The sequence below is a fragment of the Arvicola amphibius genome, chromosome 15 (genome assembly GCF_903992535.2).
Source record: "Arvicola amphibius chromosome 15, mArvAmp1.2, whole genome shotgun sequence".
Taxonomy (NCBI): Eukaryota; Metazoa; Chordata; class Mammalia; order Rodentia; family Cricetidae; genus Arvicola; species Arvicola amphibius.
In genome coordinates this window covers 27,326,675-27,351,379 of record NC_052061.1, presented here as the reverse complement: position 1 = coordinate 27,351,379, position 24,705 = coordinate 27,326,675, and the positions used below count along the sequence as shown (strand labels likewise).

Here is a 24,705-nt window from a genome sequence, read left to right as displayed (position 1 = left end):
AGGAAGTTTTCTTCATGTTTCTCTACCAACACAGAACTCCCTAAAGATCTGGTTAACAAAAAGCAGAGCCTTAACTCAGACAGGAATGTTTTTTGAGAGGAACAGTATTAACACAGTATCTGTCACTTCACAATAGAGCTCTAAGAATCTATTTTTTTTTTAACTCAGTCAATATGTGTTTTATAAGTCATTTCAACATATTTACTGGCATTACTTTGAAATAGTTTGCTAGGCTGGGGCTCAAAGGGAGAACTTAAAATTCTATATTTTTACCTGGGTCATTTAGCATTTAGGGAGTCAGTTTCTGTTTCCTAAAGTTGAACCCCTCTTTGCATATAAGTACAGATAGACCAGGTCTAGTTCACCTGAGTTTCATGAGGTCCATTAGTACAGCTAGCTTTGAAGAATGGTAGAGCGTCTGATGTTCAGGTTTTGTGTTACTGAATGCATACTGGAGGAGGAAGGATAATAATTTTTCACTAGCAGGTTCAAATCACCACCCCCCCTTTCCCAGTTCATATTTATTTATCTGTTTCTTATTGAGGGAGGCAACAGCAGTATTGTAGGTTATGTGGTTTTGGATTAAATAGCTAGGATTGAGTTTCAAACCTGGTTTTGTGATATTTGGATCATAGGAATTAAGGGGAAATTTTGAGTACACAGTGTCTCCTCACTGATAATCAGCAATGCCAAGCATGAAGCTTTGCTCCAACTACTCAGTGAGCTAATATATGCCACTAAAGGTTCTTCAACACAGTTGGTCATTATTTAAAAGCAATTCTCCCAGATATGGAACATTTTTGGAGCCAATGAGAGAACCTGCCCTTCCTGTCAACTAAAAGCCAAGCCTATTGGCATGACACCTGCACAATCCATTCCAAAGTTTGATTCCAGGAAGCTGATACAAAGGAACTACCATCCTTGGCAATTACCTTGGCTCAAATGGCTACTTCCCACATACAGGCCTGTGCACCTACAGAGGTACCTGCTGGGGACTCATGGTGTTGGCTCCACATACTTCAACTTCACTAGTTGCCAACTTTTGGGTTGAATTTGGTTGAATTAGATAACTTTTGAGCTCTATTTCTAAGTGGAAAGAGATGACAGTGTCAGACAGTCATATTTGAGAAAATAGGATGTTTCTCATGATGGAATAGAGTGTCAGATTCTGATTTTAATAGATTCTATGTACATGCAGTTTCATCATATACCAGTTTATGGGTGTTATATCAAAGTAGTTAGCATCTCCTTTTATTCTTGGGAGTGACCTTGCTTGGCTAGTAAATTATATGGGCCTTAGTTTTTCCTATAAACATGCAGATGAAAACAAGATGCTGGGCCTGATTCATGTGCCAGAATAAGTGTTTAAAGAAAAGCCTTAGGGAATTAAACTTTGATGTTTAATGCTGAGAACCAGTGCTGCCAACTAATGTTAAGCTTGCCTCAAGTAGCTGGGAATGATTAGTTCAAATCAACCCACTACTAGCAGTGGCTAATCTGGGGGAAAGCAGCAGAATTTATGTGTACCTTTGGGTATGTGTATACATGCATGTGGTGGGGGAAAATGGAAAATCCTGTGAGTGCTAAAGGTAAATATTTAAAATCAATGTTTTGGGGAGGTCACTGAATATGGTAACTGGAGAGAGACGCATAGTCAATTCTGTGAGCCATTGGTAGCTGGCTGCAGCATCATTAGTGAAGAAACTGAACTTAGCATGGCTTTGAATACTTTTTGTCATGTTTTCCTTTTATAGCACTCATTCATTACTTTGGTAAGGATAAATTTTGCATATATGCTATACACACAGCTGCTTCCTTTATATTTAAATATATGTGTACTATATATATGTATATATATATAATATGTATGTATAATGTGATAGATAATATTGTCAACTTGCTAGGATCAACTAGGGGAATCACCCAAGAAACAAACTTCTAAACATGTCTCAGTGAGATTATCTAGGTTAATAGAAGTGAGAAATCCAACCCTAAGTGTGGGTATCATCATCCCATTGGATGGGGTCCCTGACTGAAGAAAAAGGAGAAAGCAAGTTGAGTGCTGATGCTCATCTCTCTTTGCTTCCTGACTACAGGCACAATGTGATCAGTGGCTTCAAGTTCCTGCTGCCATGTCTTCCCTATCATGTTGGGCTGCATTCTCAAACTCTGAACCAAAATAAACCCTATTGTCAAATACTTTATCACAGTAACAAGATAAGTAACTAACAAAGAAACAAACTATCTGTGTCTATGTGACAATCCTAATTAAAATTTTCTTCATTTTGTACAAATATAGGGGAAACACCATTGAACACACTGAATGTAGTGGTGTCACTGACTGGACTGTTGGGGTTCCAGGGGACAAGAGAGACCTAAGAGTTGGCTATTCAATTTGCTTCTGGTCTCCACGATTTGCATACTTAGAACAAAACATCACCACTACAGTGGTGAGACAGTTACAAAATGGAAATTTCGAAATGAGTTGAGGGTTAGAGGAGAAAGATCTAACTCTGGACATAGAAAAAAATGTAACATTTCAAACATTGAGAAAGATGAGATGGGATAAGAGAGTGTGAGGTGCTGTGCATGGAACTGACTTTGCTCTCTAGACTAAGTATGTCATGTGGCTTCTTTCAAGAGAGGGAGGGAGATAAGGAAGAAACAGTCCATACTTTTGTTTATTGAATGCAGCTTTCACTAGTCACATGGCAACTCAATACAAACAGCCCAGCAATGGGTAGGCCATTAACTCTTGTTCTCATCAATGGAAACACAACATTAATAGTGAAGAGTAAAGGAAATGAGTAAAAAGTTCAGTGTTTCCTCCATCTGTGAAGGGAAGAGGCGCTTACCAACCCCAGGACAAGTCCTGAGGGAAACTATGGTCACTAACTCCTGTGCTTCCAAAAGGGAAGTGCCTGACTCCTTTCTGGAAGTGCCTGACCCCTTTCTTCCAGTGGCTTCCATGTGGTCACACAAGTCTTTGGACTGGGTTACTGTGAACTATTAAGTTCTTCTAAAGGCCTGAGAGAGGAATCATACCTTCTGTGAGTAGTGAAGTAGTTCCTTGAAGCCCTTTCCTTGTGCCTTAGTTACTGTCCATAGAAGAATGTGACTTGCATACAGTGTTGGTTTCATTTTTCTGTAGTTCCTGTCATAATCCTGGGTCTTTAGAGTGGGAACTCAGCATCAGGGGATCTCAGTGTTCATTCTGAAGGAAGCTGTCCATGTGTGAACATTCTCTGAGGAGGCTTATCTTTGCCAGGCCACTGCTGACTGAGGGAGCTGATTTTTCATTTAGAGCTTTAATGATTAGATAATTGTTTTAGCTTGGAATCCTAGATCAAAATGAATAGTATCCCCCAAATTCAAACAACTCAAAACAAGAGAGACTTTGAGAATAAAGAATCAATTCATCCTACTTCCAGGTCCCTGCACATATAATGCCCCTATGCAGGTCTCCAGATGGTAGTTGGGATCCTTGGCTTGCTCTCCACTTGGGTACCTGGCTAGGTGGCAGGGGAAATAAAGTTCCCTTCCTAGGAAGAAGTAGCTTGCTCTTATTTCTTGGAGTGATTAACCCGTAGAATAGCCACTTCTTTCTCCACAGCTAGGATTTGAACCATAATTATTAAAAAGCAATTAGAGCATCCAGAAATCCTGACTTGGTCTGTGATTTTGTGGTAAGTTGTTTATTCTTTATTTGCTTCCACCCTCCCATGTTCCATTCTGGAAGCACCTCATGGTGGTGGACTGGGTTGCTGTCCAAGATCTTAGAAAAGAGCAGCTTTGAGGGGTCAAAGAGACAAAGGAAAACAAACCAAAGAAAACAGCGGTAGAGTTTGTCTTCAATGGCTGGGCCCCAGGCAGCAAGTGGCTCTTCCTCTGTGGTATGTCTCTCCCTAGTGGTGGTCTTCATAGTGCTAGCTGTTGTTCTCCGCCGTGAGATATTTCAGGGCAGCAAAGCCATAGCGTCTGGACATATCTTGTTGAAACTCTTCCTTCAGGGTTTTGAGACATATGCGGTATTGCTTGTTGGAACGGAACTTAGTGATGTCGAAACTGGGGGCATGGGGCATGTGGATCATGTAGGCATTGGGCAACACGATGAACTCATACTCCTGGAAGGAGGAAGACAAGGTAATGAGAGATCTTGCAGGAGCCTTGGGTCACATATGACTTTGAATCAAGGGACTGGAGAATAACACTAGAAAGGGGGAACACTAGCTACAGAGTAACTTGCTTCAAGACCATGCCCATGAACTTGTACAAAATATAGGAGTCATCTAAACTTTGGTTTGCTCATCTACAAAGTGAGAGTGAGAAAATCTATCTTGAGGGATGATTATGAGTGTTTCACTTTCTTAATTCCCTGGAATGGGTAAAATTGTGTTTTATGAATGCCACAGGCAAATAGAGGAAAGTATATGGTTTGTTTGCAAAAGTGCTGTGAAAGAGTCTAAAACAAAGGCAAGCAAGGCCTTGGTGATGGGAAAAATGAACTTTTCTTTAAACCTTCTCCACACAACATTTCTGGTCCCAGAAATACCAGTGTTCTAGCTAGGAACAGCAATGGTCTGTAAACAGTTATGTTGGTCATGACATGGGTATCAATGGATGGATATCAGGTTTTGTTTGTTTAATAAGGACACTATTCCACAACCTTCTCCTAACACCAATGGTTCTCAGTCACCTAGCATAGCTCAGACTCAATGGTAACAAGTGTTTCATGGATATCCAACACTAAAACCTAACTTAGTGTTCCCAGATTTTGGAGTACTCTTGCTGAGAAATATTAACACTGTGGCAAAAAGGAGAAGCCTGAAGAAGAGTATGAATAGTGGGGTTCAAGGGATCCAAGTATCCCCCTAACTTAACCAGAGAAGTTTTGTGCCTCTGTGTTCAACACAGGGGATGACAAACGACAGCCTTTCTGGTAGCTGTCTGAAGCTGTACTGAAATCCAGCCATGCACATTTATTTAGAGGTCATCTATGGAGAAAAAACAATTCTTGATCTGAGCAGGTGCAAGGTAGATTTGCAGGTCACACAATCTCCACACACCATCTGGTCTTTTGCAGAAAGTGTGCAGTACCTAGGCTTTACTTATTTAAATTGTGCAGACTTCTCCTGAAGTATATGTTTGTTAAGTATTGTATAAATGAATGAAGGCTTTCAAGATTAAACATAGTCTAAAAGTCACTACTGTTTTAATTGAAGGGTGGAATAATTAACCACATTTTAGTGGCATGTTTTGTGCTGTTTACAGTGACACAATTATGCAACTTGAAAGCCAAGTCATGACTAGTCATCCTGTGCTTGCCTTCCTTACTGGATAGAGGGGTAAGATGATACATTACTGGAGACTCACATTTGCCTAATCCTGGCCAGGAACCCAATTCTCATGTGCAAGAATAAAAGTTTGAGGTTTAAAGTCTAGTCAATCAGATTCATGTTCTCATTTTTAGTCCCGGTTCCTCTGAAGTTTGTTTTTACTCTTCTTATCTCCAAGGTTCTCTTTCAGTTATAATATCTGTACCTGTCTCCTTCCCTGAATAATAGCAGTAAGGTGCTCTGTTCCTACCTGTGCATCCAGTTCCATGATATGAGCCACTTTGTTCCAGCCAAAGCCCACAAATCTTCGATCATACTCAGGGCAGTCTCGTCTCACAACAACATATGGCTCAAAATCAGCCTCCCACTCAACCCGGTAAGGCATGGTGGCAGTCCGCCACTTGGCAAAGTTTGTGGGTGCATGGCCTTTAGTCCAGACGTGATACCTGGGAAATATGGAGATTGGCCAGTGAATGAAAGGGTGGAAGCTGAGCTTTTCTTAACCCTGGTGATGTGAAGGAAGAAATGCATTTTGATATGATTTTCCTAGTGGGATGCACCATGTCCCTGCAAAACCCCCATTCAAATTCAAACCTTTAAAAGGAAACAGGACCTTTACAGGCAGAGTTAAGTTCAAATTAGGGTAGGACTTAATCTTATGTCCCTTTATGAGAGGGACATTTGGACACACAGATACAGTGAGTCTAACGTGCAGATCAAACAGAACTTAGAATGACAGATTGATCAAGACAAAAGGGAGTATCAAGGATTGCTGGCAATCACCAGCAAAAAGGCAGAAAGGAACAATGAAGGTATCTTTCCTAGAGCTTTGGAAAATGACTTCTGACTTACAAAATTGCTAAAAAATAATCAACTGTTGTGTTGAGCCACCTATTTTGTAGTGTTTTATTACAGGAGCCCCAGGAAATTAATGCAGATTATCAGAGTTATCTGTCACTAAAGAGAAGACTTCATAGAAATGTCAGTGAACTTCCATGCACTTGGCACTATGGAATCTATATCTGATAATTCCTACCAGGGACCACTGGTGATCTGGTGATCCTGCTTGATCCTCAATGATGGGGCAGAACTTATAAGTACGATACCCTCTGGTTATATTATTGTCTATATCAAGAGTGGATTTTTATAGATATAAAGCTTATTAAGCAGGTGCCTCTGTACTAAAAAATTTGAGATTGCCTAGGTAGGTCTGATATGACTCATGATCCTTCAGATATGGAAGGAAGGAAAGAATCATGTGAGCTCTTTATGAAGTCAGGGTGCAAAGAGCAAGGAACTAGGAGCTAATGAGGGTATACATCCAAAAGCTAGTAAAGATGAGACCTTACCCTGTGGTAACAAGGGAAGAAACCCTATCAGTATAAAACCAACAGAAAGAGGACATGTGGCATTGGAGGAGACCTTTATTTCTTCAGACATCTGCTTTCCATCCAGTGATACTCTGGGTAGAGAGCTGGCTACTCAGTGCAAGCTGACAGACAGTGAGGTTGAGTCTTTATTGATTTACAGTGTTGTGTTTATGGTATTTGCTATCTGTTGATGAGAAATGACCACATGACAATCAGAAAATTGTATTAGTTACAAATTTACTATGTTTGGGGGATTATTTTAAATGCTCTAGACACATATTGTTTTAAATTCTAAAAATGTATCCAACGTTGGGTTGCAAATAGTAACAAAGCCCAGGTAGCCTTGCTCCAAGGCCAGCTTCTGTGCCACTGTCCCCAACACTCATACAAGAGGAGAAAGATCAGGGGTTTGAGGCTGATTAGGACTCTGTTTGCACTCTATGTCCCTGAATTTACCACATTCCTTCTTATGTCCCCAACTCATCTCAAAAAATTTCCTTTCAGCTCTAAGATCCCAGGCTCTCTCCTTTCATATCACTATATTGATGCTCTGTTCTTACTTGTGTGTCCAGTTTCATGATGTGAGAGAGTGCACTGTAAAGAGTGGATGGATAATCTAAAACTTGAGAGGTGTCTGAGAGGTACACCAGTGAGTGGGTAGGATATTGTCACTGTAAGTTGTGGGGAAAGAAGATGCAGGGAGTAAAATAAAGTTACAGTAGGGGCAACAAAATCAGAAAGGGGTTAGAAAACATGGTAACCTGGTGTATTGGTTAGTTTTGTGTGTCAATGTGACACACGCTAGACTTCTCAGAGAGGAAGGATCCTCAGTTGAGGAAATGCCTCCCTAAGATCCAGATGTGAGGATTTTTCTCAATTAGTGATCAATGGGGGAGGGTCCAACCCTTTGAGAGTGGTGCCATCCCTGGGTTGCTGAGGCTGGGTTCTATAAGAAAGTAGGCTGAGCAAGTCATGATAAGCAAGCCATTAAGAAGTACCCCTCTATGACCTCTGCAGCAGCTTCTGCCTCCAGGATCCTGTCTTGTTTGAGTTCCTGTCCTGACTTCCTTCAGTGATGAATAGCAATGTTGAAGTGTTAAGTCAAATAAACCTTTTCCTTCTCAACTTGCCTTTTGTGACAATGTTTTGTCACAGCAATAGAAACTCTAACTAAAACACTAGATATAGATGGAAAAGCTTTGTGAAATGAAAGTAAGGGTGAGATCCAATAGCTTAGTTGTAGGAGAGAGGAATACAGATAATTCATTTCTCTAATCTAGAAATATCTCTGTAAAGCTAGCATGGCTGAGAGAGTAAATGCCCCAAGGCAGGTGGCATTGCAGTGGCTGATGTGGGATGTCCTTCTGTATATGTGTTGCTTTTATTGGTTGATGAATAAAGCTGTTTTGGCCAAAGGCTTAGCAGAGTAAAGTCAGGCAGTAAATATGAATAGAGATATATAGAGGGTAGGCAGAGTCAAGGAGACACCATGTAGCTACCAAAGGAGAAAGATGCCAGAACCTTACAAGTAAGCCATAGTCTTGTGGTGCTATACAGATTCATAGAAATAGGTTAATTTAAGATATAAAAGCTAGGTAGGAATATGCCTAAGCCATTGGTCAAACAATGTTATAATTAATATAGTTTCTGTGTGATTATTTGGGTCCAGGGGGCCGGAAAGCAAAAGGGCAGTCAGTCTCTGTTAACAAGTGGCAGGACTGAAACTCTTTCCTAAGTCTTTGTTTCATCAAAGAGGATGGACTTCTGCTAACCCTTCATTAAACCATACAGCAAATTCAATGTGTTGCTGGGTAGGATAGACAGGCTAGGAAAAGGCAGGGACTTAAGCTTCAGTTTCATCAATGCAGCAATTTTCACTAAAGTCAGATATGAGAGATAGAGAGAGATAGAGATAAAAAGAGGGGGGAAGGAAGAGAAAGACAGAGGAACTGGTACTTTAATGGAGCATGGAAAGAATATTGTGAGATGTCAATCACAGGTCTAATCTAAAAATTAGGCTATGAGCAGTTGATTTTCTGAGAATTTGCTGAACAGGCAGCTTTGATACCTGGTGCCTTAGCAGAAAAGGAACAGCATAAGTGATGCCTGGGAATTTATATGAGGTTCCAAGCAAAGTACAGTAGGTGCTCTGGACTAGGATTCAAATCCCTGTTCTGCTATGTAGGAAGAGTGGTCCCTGAACAATGAAAAACCTTAATAGGGCTTTGGGGCCTGCCCTAATGTCTTGTCTGCGAGGTCCTGGGAGCCCAGCGAGAGGCCCTGCTCCTGTGCTGAGGAGATCAGTAGTGGTGAGTGACTGACTGCCCTGCCAGCCAGTCCCGGGAATGGAGTCTAGGTCCCCTCCAATTCCCTAAATTTTCTGGCCATCCAGCCGGGCATGTTCCCAGCTACTGGCTTTCTTTACCCCATTCCACCTTGTCCACAAGCACTCCTTTTAATCTGCGTGGACCTTAGATCTTGCAGCACAACCTGATTCAGGGCAGAGGGGATCTGAGAGCCAGCTCCAGTGCTGAGGGGACCTAAGAGAGGGCAGACCAAGAAAAACTCCCAAGTATACAGTCAGCCACAGCAAAGATTGGACCAAGAAGTCAAGACTCTCCCTGACCTCATCTGAAGGAAGAGATGGGCAGACACCAATGCAAGAATTCCTCCAGCAACCTGAAAAGCAACATGATAACACCAGAATCCAGCGAACATGCAACAGGAAGACTTAAACACTCTAACCCAGAAGAAGTAGAAGAAACTGACTTTAAACATAACCTTATGAAAATGATGGAGACCCTTAAACAGGAAGTGAAAAACTCCCTTAAAGAAATGGAAGAGAAGACAAACAAAAAGTTAGAAGAAATTAATAAATCCCTCAAAGATACCCAAGTAAACCAAGAAAAAGCAATCAAAGAGGTAAAGGAAACAGTTCAAGACTTGAAGACTAAAATAGAGGTAAAACACAAACCGAGGAATGACTGGATATGGAAAATCTGGGAAAAAGAACAGGAACTACAGAGACAAGTATAACCAACAGAATACAGGAGATAGAAGAAAGAATCTCAGGAGCTGAAGATACTCTAGAGGAAATAGACTCACTGATCAAAGAAAACAGAAAATCCAACAAAATCTTAACACAAAACATCCAGGAAATCTGGATGAAAAGACCAAACAAAAGAATAATAGGGGTAGAAGAAGGAGAAGAATTCCAGATCAATGGCCCAGAAAATATATTCAACAAAATTATAGAAGAAAACTTTATATATAATATATGAATGTAAACCTATCAGGATTACACCTGACTTCTCTATGAAAACCATGAAAGCGAGAAGATCATGGATAAATGTGCTGCAGAAACTAAGAGACCATGGATGAAAGCCCAGACTACTATACCAGCAAAGCTTTCTTTCACCATCAATGGAGAAAACAAGATATTCCAGGGCAAAACCAGATTTAAACAATATGTATCCACAAACTCAGCCTTACAGAAAGTACTAGAAGGAAAACCTTAACCCAAGGAAGCCAACAATACCCACAGACATCCTACAACCCTCCACCAACACATCTCAAAGAAGGGAAACACACAAAAACTACCACCAAAAAAAAACCAGAGTTAACAACCACTGGTCATTAGTACCACTTAATATCAATGGGTACAATTCACCTATAAAAAGGCACAGGTTAAGAGAATGGATATGAAAACAGGATGAAACATTCTGCTGTTTACAAGAAACCACCTCAAACTCAAAGACAGACACTACCTCAACAGAGTAGAGGGTTGAGAAAAGGTTTTCCAATCAAACGGACCTAAGAAATAAGCGGGCGTTGCTATCCTAATATCTAATAAAATTGATGTCAAAGTAAAATCAATCAGAAGGGATGGAGAAGGACACTTTATACTCATAACAGGAACAATTCATCAAAATGAAGTCTCAATCCTGAATATCTATGTTCCTTATATAAAAGCACCCACATATGTAAAAGAAACATTACTAGAACTCAAATCACACATCAAACCCCACACACTAATAGTAGATTTCAACATTCCTCTCTCATCAGTGGACAGGTCAACCAGACAGAAACTTAATGGAGAATAAAAGAACTAACATATGTAATGAATCAAATGGACTTAACAGACATCTAAAGAACATTCCACCCAAACAGAAAAGAATATACATTCTTCTCAGCATCTCATGGAACCTTCTCAAAAATTGATCACATACTCAGTAACAAAGCAAACATGTACAGATACAAAAAAAAATTGGAGTAACTACCTGAATCTTATCAGATCACCAAGGAGTAAAGTTAGAATTTAACAACAATTCCACCCCCAGAAAGCCTAAAAACTCATGGAAACTGAACTGTCAACTACTGAACCACCCCTGGGTCAAGGAAGAAATAAAGAAAGAAATTAAAGTCTTCCTTGAATTCAACGAAAATAAGGACACAACATATTCAAACCTGTGGAACACTATGAAAGCAGTGCTAAGAGGAAAGTTCATAGCTCTAAGTGCCCACATAAAGAAAATGGAGAAAGCTCACATTAGAGACTTTACAGCACACCTGAAAGCTATAGAAAAAAAGAAGTAGACTCACCTAGGAGGAATGGAAATAATCAAACTGAGGGCTGAAATCAGCAAAATAGAAACACAGAAAACAATCCAAAGAATCAATGAAATAAAGAGCTGGTTTTTTGAAAAAATCAACAAGACTGACAAACCCCTATTCAAGCTAATCAAAAGGCAGAGAGAGAACACTTAAATTAACAAGATCAGAAATGAAAAGGGGAACATAACAAGAGACACTGAGGAAATTCAGAGAATCATTAGGTCTTACTACAAAAGCCTGTATGCCACAAAATTGGAAAATGTAAAAGAAATAGACATTTTTAAGATAAATACCATATACTCAAATTAAATCAAGACCAGGTGAACAATTTAAATAGACCTATAAGTCACAAGGAAATAGAAACTCTCATCAAAAACCACCCAACCAAAAAAAAAAAAAAAGCCCTGAACCAGATGGTTTTAGTGCAGAATTCTACCAGAACTTCCAAGAGCTAATACCTATACTCCTTACTGTGTTCCACATAATATAAACAGAAGAGTCCTTGTCAAGTTCTTTTTATGAAGCTACAGTTACCCTGATACCAAAACCACACAAAGACTCAACAAAGAAAGAGAATTACAGACCAATCTCACTCATGAACATTGATGCAAAAATTCTCAATAAAATACTGGCAAATCAAATCCAAGAACACATTAAAAATCATCCATTATGATCAAGTAGGCTTCATCCCAGAGATGCAGGGCTTGTTCAATATATGAAAATCTATCAATGTAATCCATCATATAAATAAACTGAAAGAAAAAACATATGATCATTTCATTAGATGCTGAAAAAGCGTTTGACAAAATTCAACACCCCTTTATGATAAAGGTCTTGAAGAGATTAGGGATACAAGGATCATATCTAAATATAACAAAAAGAATATATAGCAAGCCAATAACTAACATCAAATTTAATGGAGAAAAACTCAAAGCCATTCCACTAAAATCAGGAACAAGAGAAGGCTGCACACTCTCTCCATATCTCTTCACTATAGGGTTGAAGTTCTAGTAATAGCAATAAGACAACATAAAGAGATTGAGGGGATTCAAATTGGAAAGGAAGAAGTCAAACTTTCCTTATTTGCAGATGGTATGGTAGTGTACATTAGTGACCCCAAAAACTCTACCAAAGAACTCCAACAGCTTATAAACATATTTAGCAATATGGCAGAATACAAGATCAACTCCAAAAAATCAGTTGCCCTCCTATACACAAAGGATAAAAAAGCAGAAAGAGAAATCAGAGAAATATCACCTTTCACGATAGCCACAAATAGCATAAAATATCTTGGGGTAACACTAACCAAGGAAGTGAAATATCTATTTTACAAGACCTTTAAGTCTTTGAATAAAGAAATTGAAGAGGATACAAGATAATGGAAGGATCTCTCATGCTCTTGGACTGGTAGGATCAACATAGTAAAAATGGCAATTCTACCAAAGGCAATCTATAGATTCAATGCAATCCCCATCAAAATCCCAACAAAATTCTCCACAGACCTTGAGAGAATAATAATCAACTGTATATGGAAAAACAAAAAAACCCAGGATAGCCAAAACATTCCTATACAATAAGGAACTTCCGGAGGCCTTACCATGCCTGACTTCAAACTCTATTACAGAGCTACAGTATTAAAAACAGCTTGGTACTGGCATAAAAACAGAGACGTTGGCCAATGGAATTGAATTGAAGACCCGGATATTAATCCACACACCTATGAACACCTGATTTTTGACAAAGAAGCTAAAATTTACAATGGAAGAAAGAAAGCATCTTTAACAAATGGTGCTGGCATAACTGGATGTCAACCTGTAGAAGAATGAAAATAGGTCCACATCTATCACCATGCACAAAACTCAAGTCCAAATGGATTAAAGACCTCAATATAAATCTGACCACACTGAACCTGATAGAAGAGAAAGTGGGAAGTAGCCTGCAATATATGGGCACAGGAGATCACTTCCTATGTATAACCACAGTAGTATAGACAATAAGAGCAACAATGAATAAATGGGACCTTCTAAAACTGAGAAGCTTCTGTAAAGCAAAGAACACAGTCATTAAGACAAAAAGGCAACCTTCTGAATGGGAGAAGATCTTCACCAACCCCACAACAGACAAAGGTCTGATCTCCAAAATACATAAAGAACTCAAGAAGCTAGATATTAAAATTCTTAATTACCAATTTAAAATGCGGTACTGAACATTGATTCTCACCAGGGAATTCTCAACTGAAGAATTTCAAATGGCCAAAAGATACTTAAGGACATGTTCACCTTCCTTAGCTATCAGGGGAATGCAAATCAAAACTACTTTGAGATACTATCTTACACCTGTCAGAATGGCTAAAATCAAAAACACTAATGATAAACTATGCTGGAGAGGATGTGGAATAAGGGGAACACTCATCCATTGCTGGTGGGAATACAAACTCATGCAACTACTTTAGAAATCAGTGTGGCGGTTTCTCAGAAAATGGGAGTCAACCTACCTCAGAATCCAGCAATACCATTCAGTCATACTACAAATGCATTTGTTCAACTATGTTCATAGCATCATTAATTGTAATAGCCAGAACCTGGAAAAAACCTAGATGCCCCTCAATGAAAGAATGGATAAAGAAAGTGTGGCACATCTACACACTAGAGTACTACTCAGTGTTAAAAAACAATGACATGTTGAATTTTGCATGCAAATGGATGGAAATAAAAAACACTATCCTGAGTGAGTTAACCCAAACCCCAAAATACGAATATGGCATGTACTCATTCATTAGTGCATTCTAGCCATAAACAAATGACATTGAGCCGATAGTTCGTGGTCTTAGAAAAGCTAAGTAATAACGTGAACCCCCCCCCCCCCAAAAATAATATAGATCCTCCTGGAAACTGGAAGCAGACAAGATCACCAGGCAAAAGTTGGAAGCATTGGGGTAGAGGTGGAGTGGGGTGGTGGGGAAGGGGAGAGGGGGAGAGAGTAGGGAGAAGTGGAGGGTCTCAATGAGGGATTGTAGATATTGGGTTGCCCTGTGAGAAAGTCTGTGTAGGGATTGTCTTGATTGCCTTAATTAATATGGAAGACCTTCCCTAAATGTGGGTGTTACCTACTGGTAGTAGCCAGACCTGGAAGAAAGAAAGATTTATGTTCACTTGGTTTTCACTCTGGCTGACAAATTCATCTATCCAATTTCTCTAACCATTGTTAGCTCCTTCTGTAGTATTAGAACCAGCTTCTTCAGCCTTTCAATGTGTCCTGAAGAGAAAGAATCTACCAGATCCTTGGCATAAGATTGTATTGTTGTAGTACTTAGACACCTGGTTTGGGGAACTATTATATTCTTGGCTTCTCCAATAGAGACAGCCAATTTTGGACCTTTTTGATTGTATTGCATATGGTACTCTAATAAATTCATTATATCATTCTATCAATTTTGTTCTTCTAGAGAACATTACCATGTACACCAAAGGCAGAAATCTGAGCTAAGGGATAGTGACAAGGTGCTAAATGGAATTTGTCATGCCTTTTAAAGTATGAACATAAATGTGTTGCTTCTTGCCCCAGAAAGCCTCTTTCCATCTGGATTCAGTCCCTACTATCCATGTGTAAAGCAAAGTAAATAACATGTCAGAGAGAAATAGCTGAGTCCCAAGGATACTGGGATTAGTATCTCTCTTTGGTTTTATAATGGACTAATGCAACACACTCACCTCTTTGCCAACATCTTTGACATCTGGGTGTCCTGGGAGAGTGGTGCTTTGGGAACCTTTGATGACTGCTGTGAGGGTCACTCACCTGAATGTAAATAGGGTTCCCATGTCCAACATTGACAGAAGCTCTGCTTTTGACTTGGGGAAAGAAAGTCGGTATCTCAGTGTCTCGAATGCAGGGACAATCATCGCTTTCTTCGTGTTGGCGAGGTCAAGCTGGATGACAGACTTCCTGAAAGAGATGTAAACAGAGATATAAGGATTATATATCCTTATATATGTGATGTGAGGATTAGCTGATGGTCAGTCCAGGAAGGTTAAGCAACTGTTCAAATGCCTCATACAGAGCACAGATAACTGACAGGTTATCATTGCTAACCCAGAGCAGGCTAAATGGTAGAGGCTGGGTCAACTGCCCACAAAATTACAGTGTGCACTACTATCACAGCCAAGAATAGAAGGGGAAGTCTCAAAGTACCCATGTCTACCTCTTTTACAACACTGCAAGTCATAGAAGACCAGGGATACAAAGCCAATGAGAGGAAAGACCACCCATGACCCCTCAACTCTGGGGTGACCCTGATCCTGAACCTGCAAAGTAAGTAGAAACCCTTTCCATATATGGCCAGCACCAGTCAAGGTAAATCAGAAGTCTGATGGATTACTTGGAAGAGTTCTCCAACTTCATTGATTCTTACCCAGTCTTCTGTTCCTCAGAACCTGGCTCCTGCCCCCGAGTTGGACCGCTGGCTACCAGTTCCAACACTATCTCTTGGAAAAGGAGAAAGGCTCAGAGATAGCAATATAGAATAATACTTTTAAGAAACACAAACTGCATTTGAATTCTGGCAATGCTACTTTGAGTCTTGTCCTGGTCAAATAACTGAGCTTCTCACTATCTCATGTTTCTCCTGCCCAGAATGGTGCCAATAATGCCTGCCTACTGTAGATGAGGTAATATCACACCAAGTAGTACACATAGCAGGATGCAGGTATGCAGTAATAAGTAGAAAGTATCATCTGCAGTCTTGTCATTATTCTGTGGCCTGATCTACTGATCTACTTTTGGCTATGATCTTAGTACTTCATTTTGTATGTAGTCACACCACTGACTTTAGGATCTTGATGCACTCATGGACCTTCTGTGTCTATTTCTACAATAGAAAAAACAGTTAAAAGGTTTAAGGGAATGGCAGACAGTGGAAGGCATCTTGAAAAATCCTGTGGGAGGCAGCCTTCATAGCCATGTGAAGCCACTTCACTTAATAGAACTTGGAGTCTGAACTTAAAGCCTGGATTAGAGATGATGTTCAAAGAGAAGTCACATTCTGTTTTAGTCACTGGGTTAACCTGGTCCAAGGCAGAGCAGAGCAGGGCCACAGGCTGAGAAGCACACAGTCAGGATTTTACAACAATTAATGGCGAGGAAGACTATGGGCCAGGACAGATAAGGACAGATTTCTGAGACCATCCTTTTAGTCTTATGAGACTTTGGTGAATAGATAAGAGGTGTCCAAGAAGTAGCCTGGAAGCTCATCTTGGAATCCCTTGAATATCACTATATTGAGTCCTTCTAACTACAGTGATACACAGCCCCACATCAATACTACAGAGGTTTATAAAGGATGACAAAAGACAGATGTCTGTAAACTATACTCAGCAAGTCTGAGAGTCACGGGTGTCAATCTGTCCTGGCTTGCATTCTTCTACCCCTTGTTTGTCTGAACAATGTTGTCAAATATCTACAGTTCCTTCCTCTGTGGCCAGATGCCTAGAGTCAGGCTTTTGTATTAAACCTACATTATATACACAGTTGAGCCTAGAAAAGGTATGGATCTACTTATCTACTTTAGATGTGAAATAAGAATCTAAGTCTAAAGAATATTCTTGGGTCCCTGGGACTCTAGGGCATAAAAATGTTGGGGGATAGAGTAGCTTGAATGTAATCAACCCCAATAAGCTCACTGCGAGTGACACTATTAGGAAGTGTAGCTTGGTTGGAGTAGATGTGGCCATGTTGGAGGAAGTGTGCCACTGCTGGAGCAGGGTTTGAGGTCTGCTACACCCAAGATATGCCCAGTGTCTCAGTTCACTTTCTGTTACCTGCAGATGAAGATATATTAACTCTCAGCTCCTTCTTCAGCACCATGTCTGCCTGTATGCATCCATATCCTGCCATGATAATGGACTAAACCTCTGAATAAGCCACCCAATTAAACGTTTTCTGTTATAAAATTTGCTGTGGTCATAGTATCTCTTCATAGCAAAAGAAACCCTAAGACACGAGATATTGTTACTTAGTAAGTCGTCACTGTACATCCATCCATCACGTGCCAGCTACATAGAAATACAGCCACCATACACTGCCCAGATAGTACTTACATGCTGGCATAAATGGCTCTATATACTAAAAGTCTGAGGACAAAGATCTCTAAATTTGAGGCAAGACTGCATCTGTGGAAACTTAAGTTATAAATTGCATGAAAATAGAGTAGGATGTGGGGAGTGCAAAATTATGAAGGGAACAGGACATTCATTTATATGCATATATAAACAGGTTCTCTATATAAGTCCCAGTTATTATTGGAATCACAGTTACTAATATGTATGTGTGCTTACATATGTGTGGGTGCATAGTGTAGAAGCCTGAGGTCAGTCTTGGAATAGCTATCATTCCTCATTCCATCTTGTGTTTGGAGACACTGTCTCTCATTGGGAACCGGGGCTTGCCAATTAGGTTAGGTCAGCAAGCTCCAGGGATCACCTGCTTCTGTTTCCCGAGTGCTGGGATTATAGGCATATACTACTACATTCAGCTTTTTCTTGTTTAATTTTTAGATTAAACTCAGGTCCTCAAGCTTGCCCAGGAAGCATATGTCTATATTTAGTCACCTATAGAAATTTTACCTCAACTGGCAGGGCTTCCAGGGGATCATATTTGTAGTATTGCTATTTGAAGGTTAACAGAGTTTGTATAAAACATTTTTGCTACATTTACATGTGAAAAAGTGAGTCTCTACCAGGGTCTACTGGCCTTGTTGTAAACTACATATATTGTAGCAAATAGCACCCTTAAGCTCATCTTAAACCAGTAATAGCACACTGCTCTCAAATGTACCCATGGGTGATTCACACATCAGAATCAAACACTTCGTAATCACTAAATTTTTTTTTTCTCCAAGCAAAGCAAATCAATAAGCTGTCTACATTAAAAAATGAAGCTGAATTTATTTTGGCCTTTTGACTGAATTTTTACAGGCTCTCAAGATTCTGGTGTCTAGAAACAATCTAGGTCAGAGGTTACAAACTGGTGAGGAGGTGAGAGAGGACTAATGCTGCCCGGCAATATAGTTTGGTTCCATAGCATTAAAAACTCATTTTCAATTATTTGCACATTTTTAAGATTTTATTTTATGTATATCAGTGTTTTGACTGCACATACATATGTGTGTCACAAATGTGCTTGGGTTTAAGAGAGGGGCAGTTCTCTGGAGTAATGAATGGCTATGAACTACTACTCCTTCACTTTCCTGGGACCCAAGTTTAGCCACCTGTACAAACGTTTACCTCAGTTGCCAAGGTACTGGGAACTGAACCTGTGTCTTCTGTAGGAGCAACAAGTGCTCTTAACTGTTGAGCCATCTCTCCAGCTGCCTATTATTTGGTAATATTAAAAATTAGAACACATGAAAACTCAGGTCCTCTGAGAAAACATATAGAGTGAGTAACTCCAATCCTGTTTCAACAGAGGTAATTCCATACCTGGGGAGATGGCTCTTGCTCAGATAAGTCTGTGAACTCTAAAAATGACTGAGCCCCACATTGGAGCACCGGAATGAGCTCCCAAGGTCCTGATGAGGAGCAGAAGGAGAGAGAACATGAGAAAGAAAGTCAGGACCGTGAGGGAACCTTCACCTGGCGTTGGATGGAGAAAATGACAGAGCCCCACATAGGAGCACCCGACTGAGATCCCAAGGTCCTGATGAGGAGCAAAAGGAGGAAGATCATGAGCAAGGAAGTCAGGACGGTGAGGGGTGCGTTCTTCCATTGAGACGGTGGGACAGATCTAACGGGAGACCACCAAGTCCAGTTGGAAAGGGACTGATGGAACAGGGGACCAAACCGGACTCTCTGAATGTTTCTGACGGCGGAGGAGGACTGATAAACCAAGGACAACGGCGATGAGCTTGAACTCTACAGCATGGACGTGCTCACTGTGAGCCTCGTCAGTTTGGTTGCTCACCTTCCTGGACTTAGGGGGAGTTGGGAGGACCTTGGACTTAACATAGTGAAGGGAACCCTGATGGCTCTTTGGCTTGGAGAGGAAGGGAGTGGGGGTATGGGTGGAAGGGAGGGGAGGGAAGGTGGAGGAGGAGGGGAGGAGATGGAAATTTTTAATAAAAAAATGAGAAAAAAAAGAAATGAAGCAAAAAAAAGAAGGTAAAGAAGGTAACGAAGAAGTCAAAGAAGGTAAAAAAAAAAAAGAAAAAAAAAGAAAGTGATAGGGTTTGAAGGGCAATCTGTAATATCTCAAAACTTCTGATGAGATCATAAGGTGACCCTTGAACTAAATAAAACAGTTAGTGGTAACACATGTTGCCTAGCACTGAATTGCCATCAGCAATTTTAAGTCTTTGTCCAATGACAGACACATAGGGAAGAAACAAACACCTATTCCTATGTGCTGTGTTGTCAAACATGCTGCCCTTGAGGTAAAGTTGGGAAATGTGCCACTGAGATGAGAGAAGGGCCTGTTAACTTTCAATTCATTGTGGTAAAGACTTCTCAGGAAAATCCCAGGTTATGGATGGGCAGGGCACAGTCCTCTAACCTCTCTCTTCTTAGTCTAAGCCAAGGATGGCCCTAATTACCTAGTTATTCCTCCAGTATGTAGCCTAGCATCTTGCTAGCTGTCAAAATTCCCAAGCTGACAGGGATAAGGCAGAGTTGAGAGTATCTTCTGATCACATGGGGTAGGGGGCACCTTGTCCTACATACTGGAATTTTGTCACCCAGTTGGAGCTGGACTCTGGCAGAGTCAGGAGTCCTAATTCACTCACAGGCTTTGAATCACAATTCTACCCACTTCTATACTGGAAGGTTAAATTGCTTGGGGTCAGTCACCCTTTCATTCCCTGACAGCTAAGGGGGCTCTTCCATGATTACCAGGAAGGGACTGATGTCTCAAACAACACCTTCCAATGAAAGTCTAATGTGCTAGAGGTGGAATCCACATTCAACCTTAACAAGGATGCCTTCTCTTGCTGGAGAGGGAGGGAAAATGGAGGGAAAATTGGAGAAAGAGGGGTGTCAATATCTGGAGATCATATCCTGGGCAGCTAGAAACCCCAGAGTAGTTAGGCAAGGTCTGAGAGAGGGACCTGTCAGACACTGCTTCAAGTCTTAGGGCTGCAAGGTCTCCAGGCTCAAACCTGCTATTTTGCCTCTCCAAGCCTTAAAGGCCCATGATGTAACACAGGGCAGCTCCACATGCTTCTGAGGATTATATGTGCATCTTAAAAAGACAATATATACAAAGCATCTCTAGGGATATGTGGATTCCAGCAGGCACTATCTTAGACACAGAGGAAATCCATGCTGACAAATGACAGTTGGAAAAGGGCCCTTTAACAATGTTATTGAATCACATATACCCAATGATTTTACTTTTCTCCCACGTACAATTTTGAGCTGTATGAATTCTACAGTCCCTTTCAATTCATATTGTTTATGATGCTGCAGTAAATGTAATTCCCTATAGAGCCACCAAGCCAGTGTACTCCTTTCTGCCTTGCTATGTAGGGATAGGTAGAAAAGATCACTGGAGATTCATATGGTTCTGAGATTAGGTGTCCTGTGCTGTGACTCCCCAGCTCCTTCTGCTCTAGTTATACAGCATAGAACAACATCTTCCAGTATTGTTCAGCAGCTTCTCATTTGTAAAATGAAGACAAAAATATGATCTGTGGCATGGACCACGAGAGGAGGAAACAGAATGAGATCTTATCTGTCAATCACTTTCTGGTACACATCAAGTGCTTCAACATATGCTAGGCATCATAATTACTTAGGTTTGCTTTAAAGAACAAGGAGTGATCTTTTGAGAATGGTTACAGGAAGTCTGTCTGCTGGAAAACTGGAAGAGGGGCAGGCATTTGGAACAAAAAGGATCTTTCTATACAAAAATTAACATGTCACTATGGAAACTCAGATCCAGTCTATGCATGGGATAATAGAACTTTGTATGCATCTTCCAAACCTGTAGGGACCCTTTAACAAGGGTCTTACTGTAGGGAGGAACAATCTCTGGGCAGACCCCTTTCCCTTTTTGGGTTTCAGCTGTCCTACCTATAAACGGTGGGTGGCAGACTGGACAATGGTTCTGACTGAGGACCTTCTGGTCTAGTTCTTCATTATCCTATGTGACTGCCAGCCCGAAGAGTGAACAGAGCAGTCAGATCCCCTGGGGTCCTTACCTGAGGTACTCATAGAGCCCATACATGGGCAGGAAGTCAATGTCAGATAAGAACACGTAGGGTGTGCTGATGTGCTTCATAGCCACATTGCGCAAGAGGTTGACAGGATAGAACTGACCCTCCTTATACACGATGTGGTAGCCCACATTGTGGCGGCTCATGAGCACCTCGGATCCCTGGGCATAGCGGAGGAACTGCTGGGCTTCAGCATCAGACAGGTAGAGGGCCAGGCTGATGGGACCCTCCCAGTGCTTACAGATGGCCTCTAGCATCTGGAGTCTGGAAAAGAGGGGAAGAAAGCAGCATCATCATACCACCTCTGAGTCTCTGCCTCTAGCATGTCCTGGTCAATCAGCTGCAAATCCAAATTTCTTGACTAAATATGACTAAGTCCCTTACCAGTAAAGCAGACACAAAACCCACCTTGTTGATCCTAATCTTCCTCTACTTGCAACTGATTGCACGAAATGTTTCCCATTTTAAGCCTCATATTCATCTCCACTCACTCTAAGCTTCAGACTCATCCTCAAAGATGCTATGACTTGGTTGGGTTTCCTACCCAAGATTCATATATTGAAAGTCAGGTCCTCTGTGTGGTGGTATTGAGACTTTTAAGATATGGGACTGAGGGAAAGTAGCTCAGTCATTTGGGGTGATATACTTAGAAAGGATAAATATAGCTCTCATTGGATCTCAGTTAATTCTCACCAACATATGTTATTAAAAATGACTCCCTTTGCTTCCTTTCTCACCAAAGATCTTGCCTTCTTTTGGAAGTCCACTACTTTTCATTTAAGAGGCAGGTGAAGGTGGGCACCTTTACTTCCAGCACTCGAGAGACAGAAGCAGGTGGATCTTTGTGAGGTCAAGGTCTGTTTGGTCTATAAAGTGAGTTCCAGAACAAAACAGATGGATGCTTTATCTCAAAAAAACTAATCCCCCCAAAATGAACAAGGGGACAGACAGACAGACAGACAGACAGACACACACACACACACACACACACACACACACACACACAGGTTCTTGTTTCCCTTTCTAGATGAAGCTGTTTTACTTCCTGCTTCTTCGTCATGTTTTGACAGCAAAGGGGGCCCTATGGTTCCTAACATTCACATGCATTTCTGTTCTCCTTGTCAAACACCTAGTTCACTAGAGTCTGAGAAGACTGCTACATTTTGGATTTACAGCTTCTAATGCTGTAAAGTAAATAGATTTCTTTATAAACATTTAGCCTCAGATATATTGTCATAGCAACACAATAAATATTGCAATTTCATATGTGTGGGATTATAGCATAAGGTCTTAACTCTTCTAGCCCAAACTCATATTTTTCCTTAGCAAAGGCTGAAAAAAAGATTTTGGGTCTCCTAAAACACTGACCATCTTCAGAAACTTGGTCCAAAGTAACACTCAAACATTAAGCAACAAAATGAGAAATAACTATAATCATTGACATATTCTGGTATTCTAAACACCTTCCAGAATTCTCTCAGCACACTTGTACAACTTCTTGTTGAAAGCAATGAGACTCCAACTTTATTTGTGAACTTATTGACCTGATATATAGAAATAGATAGAGACCTTAATGGGGTCTTGGAGTGAGTGAGAAAAGAATAAAATTAGTGTTTGGTGAAAGTAACAGGAAAAAAAACAAAGGGACAATGGAGACTCAAGTGCATGTGGGGTACCTAGGGTGGTGCCATATTCAGTTTTCAGAATTTCCTGCTCCTGGAAGCCCTGAGCAACTTGGCAAAGCTAAGCTAGGCCTGGTGGCTAAGCATGCCTTAATTCAGGAGGCAAAGGCAACTGCTGTAAGATCAAGGCTAGCCTATGGGCTGTAATAGCCCAGTCATCCAGAGTGAGATGCCATCTCAAGAAAACCAAAAAAGTAAATCAAAATCCATCCAAACAGAAGCAAACATATTAAACAACTTTGCAGGGCTACTGTGGAGAGCTGAGGGGATGGAGGAGTCACACACAGTCCAAAGAAAGAACAGCAACAACAAAGGTGTCTCCAACAGGAATGAGGCAGCAAGCAGATTTGACAATCAATCATGAAGATTCTATTTCAAAGACATCAGACCATTAGAAGTGTCTGGTGTATAAAGCCTGTGCAAAAGACACAGCAAAAGCCTATTTCAGTGCTTTTTCTCCTGCTCATCAAGAGGTACCCATGTGATCAGTAGTCTCCTTGTCAGAGTGCCTGCTTTATTGGGGCAATTACCAAGAAATTGATTTTGTGCATAAAAATGCATGGAAACAAAAAGAAAACAGACATGCCTGCCTCTGTTCAATGTCATTCACCCTGGACTTCCAAACTTTCTTTCAGTGATTCTATCAGTGGATACTGCCCTGATCTGCTGCTTCTCTTACTGGGAATGATTAAGAGGCTCACCACGGTAAAATACCTTTGTGTTTTCTGTCCTGTTAACCACAGCCAATAAAATGCGATTTAAAGGCTGCTAGATGCATGGACCCTGAACTTGTGGGTCCATTTCTGAAACAGGCTCCTGCTTTTGCCTGGTCCCTGAGGATCTTCCTTGATGCTTCTGTGGAGGTGAGGGACTCTGAGCACCCACAGAGAACGATGGCTTTGAAGCCTTTCAGATTTGAAAGCAAATCCTCCTGTGTAGATAAAAGTGCTGCTGGAGGCATGGGATGCAGGATGTGTGTTTAATTTGAGAGAAGATGGTTTAACTCTGTCTGGTTTTGAATCTGCATTTTATAAGCCAAGGAGCAGGCCCCATCTGGCACAGCCTTACTCCAAGATCCGTGAAGGTTTTAGAATGAAAATATAGTCAGAGTACTTAATGTTCTCAGGAGAAAGGTGCTATTGACACATAAATAAACCAAACTTTAAAGAAGATGGTGACAAATGTTTAAGGAACCTCATTGAGGAACAATTGCCTGTAATGAACTTCTTACTACCTGCTGCTAGTAAGGTACCAGCCAATTGGTAGCTGTTATCATATTTAATATTCATAGTGACTATCAAGTGAAAGAAGGGAAGTGTTTCTGTGAGTTAAGCAGCTGTAAATTAGAAGGGTGGCTGGCAGGACCCATGCATCTCCTGGGAGTACACAGGATTGTAGAGTTTTTATTATATGGCAAGTACTGTTGAGCTGCTCGCTGTAATACAGATCCAGCAAAAAGATTCTGCTCTATCGATAGTCCATGATTCCCCAGAAGGATGTCT

The 24,705-nt window shown here is 40.7% G+C and overlaps 1 protein-coding gene across 5 annotated transcripts in view; it reads right to left on the bottom strand.

The window, feature by feature from the left end:
* Positions 1 to 2,663: 2,663 nt before the first annotated feature.
* Large1 (LARGE xylosyl- and glucuronyltransferase 1) overlaps positions 2,664 to 24,705 on the bottom strand; it is a 533,170-nt gene continuing 511,128 nt past the window's right edge. For all 5 annotated transcript variants that reach the window (XM_038312791.2, XM_038312792.2, XM_038312793.2 and 2 more), the window contains 4 exons: positions 21,507 to 21,785; positions 15,116 to 15,262; positions 5,587 to 5,782; positions 2,664 to 4,124 (listed from right to left, as the gene is read on the bottom strand). In XM_038312791.2, coding sequence (XP_038168719.1) covers positions 3,927 to 4,124; positions 5,587 to 5,782; positions 15,116 to 15,262; positions 21,507 to 21,785 — 820 coding nt within the window. In that variant the 3' untranslated portion in view covers positions 2,664 to 3,926. The remainder of the gene's footprint in view (positions 4,125 to 5,586; positions 5,783 to 15,115; positions 15,263 to 21,506; positions 21,786 to 24,705) is intronic.